At 49.4% G+C, this 8725-nt stretch overlaps 1 protein-coding gene across 2 annotated transcripts in view; it reads left to right on the top strand.

The window, feature by feature from the left end:
* Positions 1–3577, top strand: part of NOTCH1 (notch receptor 1) — a gene marked incomplete at its 5' end in the record, with an annotated part of 45285 nt that extends 41708 nt beyond the window's left edge. For both annotated transcript variants that reach the window (XM_082492642.1, XM_082492643.1), the window contains one exon: positions 268–3577. In XM_082492642.1, coding sequence (XP_082348768.1) covers positions 268–1737 — 1470 coding nt within the window. In that variant the 3' untranslated portion in view covers positions 1738–3577. The remainder of the gene's footprint in view (positions 1–267) is intronic.
* Positions 3578–8725: the final 5148 nt, after the last annotated feature.

Consider the following 8725-nt stretch of genomic DNA (forward strand, 5'->3'; position numbering starts at 1 on the left):
GTGATGTTGAGGGGCCGCGCAGTGCTTGGTGAGCAGTGTGATACAGTGTTCGTGTGGCCTTCTCCTCCCGTGTCCTGGGTCGCTCATGGGGTTCCTGGTTTGATACCGGTATAAGGACATAGGAAAAAGCAGCAGCAAAACCTCACCAGAGGAGAGACAATCACTGTCTCTGCCACCCGGTGGCATGGTGTTGGGTGTGGAGCTCAGGGTAGTGTTAGCCAGGAGAATCTGTGAACTTCAACCTAACCATCTTCGCTGGGTTTCCAGGAGGAGACCCCACTGTTCCTCGCAGCCAGAGAAGGGAGCTATGAAACTGCCAAGGTCCTGCTGGACCATTTTGCCAACCGCGACATCACGGACCACATGGACCGGCTCCCGCGGGACATCGCCCAGGAGCGCATGCACCACGACATCGTGAGGCTGCTGGACGAGTACAACCTGGTGCGGAGCCCTCCGCTGCACAACGGGCCGCTGGGGGCACCCACGCTGTCCCCGCCGCTCTGCTCACCCAACAGCTACATCGGCAACCTCAAACCTGCCGTCCAGGGCAAGAAGGCCAGGAAGCCGAGTACCAAGGGCCTGAGCTGCAACGGCAAGGACGCCAAAGACCTCAAAGCCCGGAGGAAAAAATCACAAGATGGAAAAGGATGTCTGCTTGACAACTCCAGCGTGTTGTCTCCAGTGGACTCCCTGGAGTCGCCCCATGGGTACCTGTCAGATGTCGCCTCTCCTCCGCTGATGACCTCTCCGTTTCAGCAGTCCCCTTCCATGCCTCTGAATCATCTGCCGGGCATGCCCGATGCCCACCTGAGCATCAACCACCTCAACATGGCGGGGAAGCAGGATATGGCCATGGGAAACTCCAGCAGGATGGCCTTCGATTCGGTGCCGCCGCGTCTCTCTCACCTCCCCGTCTCCAGCCCCAGCACAGTGATGAGCAACGCCCCGATGAATTTCTCGGTCGGCGGAGCGGCCGCTCTGAACGGGCAGTGCGACTGGCTCACCAGGCTGCAGAACGGCATGGTCCAGAGTCAGTACAACCCCATGAGAGGCAACATGCAACCAGGGGCGCACCAGCAGACGCAAAACCTTCAACATGGCATGATGACCTCCCTGCACAACGGCTTGCCCACCACAAGCTTGTCACAGATGATGAGCTACCAGGCCATGCCCAGCACCCGGCTGGCGTCCCAGCCTCACCTGATGCAGAGCCAGCAGCTCCAGCAGATGCAGCAGCAACAGCTCCAGCAGCAAAACATGCAGCCGCAGCAGCAGCCGCAGCAACCCCAGCAGCAGCCGCAGCAGCAGCAGCCGCAGCAGCATCACAACCCCGGCTCCAACGCGAGCGGCCACATGGGCCAAAATTTCCTTGGTACCGAGCTGAGCCAGCCCGACATGCAGCCGGTGAGCAGCAGTACCATGGCGGTCCACACGATCCTGCCGCAAGATTCCCAGATGCTGCCCACGTCTCTGCCATCCTCCCTCGCCCAGCCCATGACCACCACGCAGTTTCTAACTCCGCCTTCCCAGCACAGTTATTCCTCCCCCTTGGACAACACCCCCAGCCACCAGCTCCAGGTGCCCGACCACCCTTTCCTAACGCCGTCTCCGGAGTCGCCGGACCAGTGGTCCAGCTCGTCTCCTCACTCCAACGTGTCCGACTGGTCCGAGGGCATCTCCAGCCCTCCCACCAGTATGCAGTCACAGCTGGGACACATCCCCGAAGCCTTCAAGTAAAAGACGGTGTTTCAGAGACGCTGGTGCTCAGTGAGAGTCAGAAGCTCGAGGGAGATTTTTTTTAAAAGGACATTGGATGCTTTTATTAAAGGATCCTTTTTAAATATGTTTTTATAAAAAAAATAAAAAGACGAATTAATTCCTTTTTTTTTAGTATTTATTTATGTACTTTTTATTTTACATGAAAACACTGCCTTTTTATTTATATGTTCTATTGTTAAGAACTCAATGTGGGAACACCAGTTGTGTTTCAAGAAATCAAAAAATTAGGTTTTTATAGGACGTTCTCTTTTGTTTGGGGGGGTTCGTTGTGTTTGATTTGAGAAGAAATGTTTATGTAAAGCTATAAGCAGCAATTTGTGATTCTGAAATGCCATTAATTTATTTTTCTCTCTTTCAACTCAGAAAGAGAGGTGAGAAAGAAAAGGGGAAGGAAAAATTGACTAAAAATACCACTCCTTGGGAGCGGGGGGAATTAAGTATGGATGGATTTTTGAAATGTACTCTAAAATGTTTCCTTTGATGTCATATCTGAGAGGACATTTTATGGTACCGGTCATGAATCTTTGTTTAAATCTCAGTATTATATAGTTGTACATTTGCCTTGATAATAGAAATTTTTGTTCTCTCTTGTTTTTATATATATAAAAATATATATATTTAAATGATTTTTATGATCTAAAAGAAAATCAGGATTATAGACCTGTAAGAACAGGTTCTAAGCTAAAAAAAAAATCCCCTAAAACATGAATGCTGTCCCCCACCAAAAAGAAGTGTATTTGCCAAACTTTTAAGAGAGCAAGCCCCTAACTATGGAGTATATACCAAACCCATAACCGGGGAGTTTATACAAAGGAGACTTAATTTTACTTTCAATATCTTTACTGGGTTTTGTTTGTTTGTTTTCGTGTTTGCGTTTGAGTAACGGTTTAAGAAATAAATGCCAATATGAACTTGTAAACCACATCCTTATTTTAAGGATGGCCTGCCTGTTTTACAGAAGGCGTGTCTATTAATGCGGACAACCTGAGTGAGATTACAAAGCATTATTACAACGCTGCCACCACCGAGTGCTCGCCCGTATCCAGCTCCTCCGGCAGCGCCATTGCTGGGTGCTCAGCGGAAGGCGCCGCCGGGTTTGGTGGGACGCTGGACTGGCTGAACGGGAGGGCGAAGGCCAGCGCAGCCGAGCCTGTGCTCCGAAACGTTAACATTTTGTTCTTGTTAGCCTGGAGTGATGCATCTTTTTTTATATTGATGTACACTCTTTCTGTGTATCATGTAAAATATAGTATAAGCCTGTGGCAGATTTAACGTTTGTAAATACGTTGGGGTTTTTTTTTAAGAAAAGGTGGATTTTGTTTCAAAAATCTAAATGAGCGAGTCTTAAATATATCATAAATATATCACCTTATAGAGGTGTTGGAATATCACTCACTCGGGTGCAAAGGCAAGCGGACACCCTCAGACTAGAGATGTGTATGGGACAGGCGAATAGAGAGCAGTTAATCAAGAAAACCTAAGAAAAGGGTTCCTTTTCCTCATTCCTTTTTATTAGAACACCAAATAAAATGGATATTTCTCAAGGCACAGTGCCTTGCTGAGCACTCATCTTAGTTAACATTTCAGACCATTGTTATTGTGACATGCCTAATATGAGTGATAAAAACATCACGTGGTGTTGAATCTTCCTATGTTTTATAAACTAGAGTGTAGTTTAAGAAAAGATATCTTCTGTAATAAAGTTATCTACATGCAAAGTTGTAGTTTGCAAAAATGATGTATTTTTTTTTGGTTAACTGATTTGCAATAAATGATGCTTCTGGGCATCTAGATTTTACTAAAACTGGAACTTAGTGCTTTTGTTACGGATTGGTTGCGGTCTGGGCTCCAGACCCGCTGTTGTTCAGTGCTGCAGGGCTCCCTCTCGGCACAGACTACCGGCGCTTTCCTGACGTCTTGTCCTCTGCGTTAAAGCTCAGAGTAGGGCTTTGGACGATGAAACCTTCTCCTTGTGCAAAACTCTCGCCGCCTTGAGCCGTCTGGTTTGAGCAAGGCAGGAGGAGCTCCGCGAGGCTCTCGGCCAGGACGGGCTCTGCCCAGACGGTCCTTGTGGATGCTCGGATGTCCCCTCAGGCCTCTGCCATTAGGTCAGCATCTAAAAGGCAAAACAGTGAAAAGCGGTTTTTAAGAACGCCACTCACATCTGTCCAAAGTGCTGTATTCTGTCATTTTAAAACTTTGCTTTCTGATCAGTTTTTTTAGGAGCGTTCTCTGGCTGATGAGACGGCCAAGGGTAAAAACCGGCCACGTGCTTTCAATTACATAGCGCCTATGGAAACGCAGCCCTCTACGAGTGGTGGTGTGAGTTATGTATAGTGTTTCTTACTTCACACACGGCGCTGAGCATATGGCCGGGCTCTCAGATGTGGCGGCGGGCACAGATAGGAACTGGGAAACCATCCGCCGGCACCGCCGAGGGGCAGCAGCGCCCGCGGGAACCTCTCACTAATGCCACTCCGGGCACAAACCCCGCGCAGAAGCCTTTGCTGTCCTTGCTGCGCTCAAGATTTTTAAGGTAATTTAATTTAATTCCTTCTCTTCCCCACAGGGACTCTGTAGTCCAAATGCAGCTGCAAAGTCCCCAAATAACTGGATATAAATAGCTGAGCCGTGGACCTCCTCCCAAATGAGATAAGCCTGGTAACTCCTGGAATGCTGGTATTTTCCACTCCGCGGCTGGGGAGGGAGCGGGCATGTGTGTACACGTAGCCGGTATCCAGCCCCAGACAGATTCGGGGCCACCAGACATTTGCTGTACAACCGCTCAGAAGCTGGTGCTGCAGCAGGGGCATTTGATGTGCCGCCCAGCGGCAGTGGACCTCGGCGCCGTCAGAGGTCGGGGAGGCGATGGGCCACTGCGCACTCCCTGCAAACTCCGTGGAAACAGGTATTTTAACTGCAGACAAATCCCTCATTCCTCTGCAAAATGTGGTTCGCCAGTGAGGATCTCGTTACCTCAAGGGACACCCTGGAGATGGGCTTCCTGAGACGTGCTCTTCCCCCCGGTTGTGTCTCGCTGCATCCCATCTGGGATACGCTAGATGAAGTGCGTCTGCCTTCGCCGTGATTCACACATGTGCTGCCCATGAATCACCTCAGGGAACATCCCGCCATGTCCCCACGCAGCCCGTCCTTCCAGGCTTCTCCCACACGTACAGGTCCCAGCGCTCGTGCCCATGGCTGGCTGCAAGCACGGCATGCCTCCGGGCTGCCAGCGGGACTGGGAGATGCTCGGGCCAACGTGAGGCATTAGAAAGACTCTCTTCTATCTAGTCTGCTGTGCAACGCTCTGGTCGCACATGGTCAAGGCGGGAATTTGGCCTGGAATGGGTTAAAACAAGGGGTTATGAGGATGTGCAAAACAAGGTGACATTGCAAGAGGCAACTAAATACATTTAAGAGGTGAGGGGCTGCAAAGCACGTAATTTTCCATGAGGATAGGTCAGAGGGACGAGGGAAGGAGGCAGAACAGAAAGGTCTGCATTGGCACCTGAATAGGTACTAATAAATTGGCCACAAGGTAATTCAAATTAGAAATCAGAAAAGGTTTTCTAAGCAGTATCGGAGTAAGGATACACAGTTTGAAGTGTTTAGCCCCAATCACTCTTGCATTTATGAAGGTGTCTGGTGACCCACAAACTCCTGCTGGCCCCTCGTTCCTGCTTTCTTGAGATGATCGTGGGGTCACAGATCCCCAGATGGCACTGAGGCAAAGTTAAATGAGAGAAACGGCTGGTTTCAAACCCTCCCTCCATGTTTAGGGCTTTCCCACCAACTCTATCCAGAAGGATTTGCCTTTCCCCAGTCCCCTCTAACCAACCCACAGTGTCCAACCACAAGTTCATCTTTACCTCATGTTGGTTGGGAGCTGAATTTTAAGCTCTCACGTCAACAGAAGGTGCTGAGGGATGAATGGGTCATGGCAAGCACAGTTGTTTTAGCATTCCCGGTGAAAAATAAGGGCTCTGGGGAGAAACTTATAGCAGCCTTCCAGTACCTAAAGGGCCTACAGGAGAGCTGGAGAAGGACTTTTTCCAAGGGCATGTAGGGGGAATGGCTTCAAACTGGAAGAGGGGAGATTTAGATTAGATATTAGTAAGAAACTTTTCACTGTGAGGGTGGTGAGCCCCTGGCGCAGGGTGCCCCGAGGAGCTGTGGCTGCCCCATCCCTGGAGGGGTTCAAGGCCGGGTTGGACGGGGCTGGGAGCGACCTGGGCTGGGGGGGGGTGGCCCTGCCCAGGGCAGGGGGGGGCACTGGGAGATCTTTGAGGTCCCTTCCAACCCAAACCATTCTATGATTCTGTGATTCTAAAAAGGCCGAGAAGCACTAAAATTACAGCCCATGCCAAGGGAAGTGTTCAGAAGTGTTTGCGTGAAACAAGATTAGCACAGAGCTGTTCGGATGGCAAGTCTGTTGATGCTGTGAGGAATCCGTGCGTCTGAACTATTTACATGCTGGAGGGCTTGGGTTTTTTTATTCTTTGTTTTCATTATTCCTGCTCAATTAGATGGGACATTTAGAAATTGCTACTCTGTATTGCTTTTCCCTCCAGGCTATTGGTGTTCGCTCAGAAAGTTGCTAACAGCTGCTGGAACCCTGATTGCTGAATTGTTACTACAGCTCCGATCACCCCCTTAAGAATGTACAAAATTCATCCAATGTGCAGCCTCTCGAATTACACACGGGTTAATGTGGCTGGGGTAGTCTGAATAATCACAACAACTAAATGAGTAAATAAATGAAGCCCAGCTTGTCCGAGCTGGCTCACCTGATACAGAATACCCATACTCATACGCAAAACTCTCCTTTAGCCGTTTTCTCTGTTTCTGAACTCAGAGAATGATCTTTTCAATAGCAAGCTCCTGGGCCAGGGCTGTGTTTATGGTTGCCTGCAACCTGACGGCGGAATAAATTACCAGGACTTAAAGGGAAAAGGTGATTATCGTTTGTGTTGTGCCCCAAGTGAGCTGATGAAGCAGGAGAGAGGGACGCATGCTGTCCTCCTCCCGCCAGCGAGCCTTTTCATTTGTAATGGATCACTCTCAAGTCCAGAACTGGCTGCATTTGCTGAGTACAGCAAATCAGCTAGAAACCTTCAGGGTAAAAGGGACTGAATGTCCTAATGTGACAATTCTTTCTAATCACATACTTCTCAGGAGAACAGCAAAGGTGAGATCCCATCATTAGTGTTTGCATTGCGTATGTATGTGTATAGGTGTACATGAAGAGGGTTAGATATGTAATGTAAATATATAGTTATAAAGCCAGATGTAAGCTGTTGATGGTATTCACAGAACATATATGTATTTTTAAGAAGCAAATCAGGCTAATTAAAATCATGTTTCCTCAGATTACACCTGTTGGCGGAAATATCAAGGGAGAACCAGGCTTTATCTGCAATTCGTGCCTGTGCAGGGAAATTGTATTTGACAAGCTGGTTTATAAGAATGTTCCTACAAAAGAGGGAGATGAAAGGCACTTGAAAAATCACAGCGCTGCCTCTGGTTCCCACACCAGCATCAAAGTGCTGCTTCCCCTGCTTGGACTGGGCTTTGAGGATGTTGCCCCGCTTTAATGATCAAGCGTGCAGATTGGGCTGATAATGACCCTTGATTAAGATGTTTGTTTAGGTGGTTTGTATTTTCCCCTCCAAGACTTGTTGTTGGGTGCAGGGTGAGACAATATTGGCACAGCAGCCACCGCCTGGGTACAAACCTGGTAACCGAGACACCTCCTCCTTGCATTTGAACAGGGATTCCCTCTTAAAAGCTTCATGTTAGTGTGAAATAGACCCTCAAAGCAGACTGGAACACAGAGCAGAGTGGAGGAAAATCTTTAGACTTGCACATAACTGTTTGATATCACACTACTGTTACCGTAAGTCGGCAAAATGATAACTCTGTAAGACTCAGTTTGGAGTTTTAGAAAGCAGGCATTCTTTATTGCTGCGCCAGGCGCACGGGGCATCACTCCACCTAGTGTGCGCACCCACTTGCTCAACTACAAAGGTTATATGCAATCAAAAGATACATATTCATTACATTTCTGAGAAATGATTAACATATTCATACTATGTCCCAGAACTCATTAATATATGGAAATATCCTTGACACATGCGCATTTATGTCTATTGGTGGTCTTCCAGGACCCTCTGGTGGTCGTCGATAGTCTTCCTCACCGTGGCCACTGATTGAACTCCATCTTCACGCATGCTCTCTTTGCCCTTTGGCTTAATAACACGACACCTAACTACACAAAACTAGCTCATTCCAGCCTGTCCTCCTTATCTACCCCTCAAGGATACTGTATCTCAAAACTTCCTTTTATCTACCCAAGCATAGCAACTGGTTGACCTATCCGCTCGTAAAACATCTCGAAATTTAGCTGTATTGCTCTAGGGAGGGAACCATTACGTCCTTCGACTTGGTATCACTATGCTCTTGTCTGAAAAAAAAAAACAACCAAAACACCACGCGAACATACGTTTCTCTGAAGAAGTGCTTGTATAAGCCTCTAAGTTAGTGCACCCCAGGGATAGCTGCGTGGGGCAGGCCTGACCCCAGGCATCTGCCACCCTTCAGCTTTTGGACACTTGTAGGCCAGCCTTCTGCACGATTAACGTCCCTTCCCGTGATTAAAATCCCCTCACAAAGTAAGCCCCCACGGACCTGCGGGACGGGGACTTCGCAGAGGGGTCGGGCCGGGGGGTGCCCGCCCCTCTGCCCTCAGCTTCCCCCACCCCGACAGAAACAGGCCTAAGCGGGGTCGGGGCCGGGGCCTGGCCGGAGTCGACGGCCCTCTGTCCCGCCCTGGCGACCGCCTCCGCCACTGCACCCGCCCCGGGAAACCCGAGGGCTCGGAAGTACCGGGGGACGCTCGGCCGGGCCGCACCGCGCCGTACCCGGCGGCTACCTGAGGAGACCG

The sequence above is a fragment of the Vanellus vanellus genome, assembly GCF_965231255.1.
Source record: "Vanellus vanellus genome assembly, chromosome: 18".
NCBI classification, from domain to species: domain Eukaryota; kingdom Metazoa; phylum Chordata; class Aves; order Charadriiformes; family Charadriidae; genus Vanellus; species Vanellus vanellus.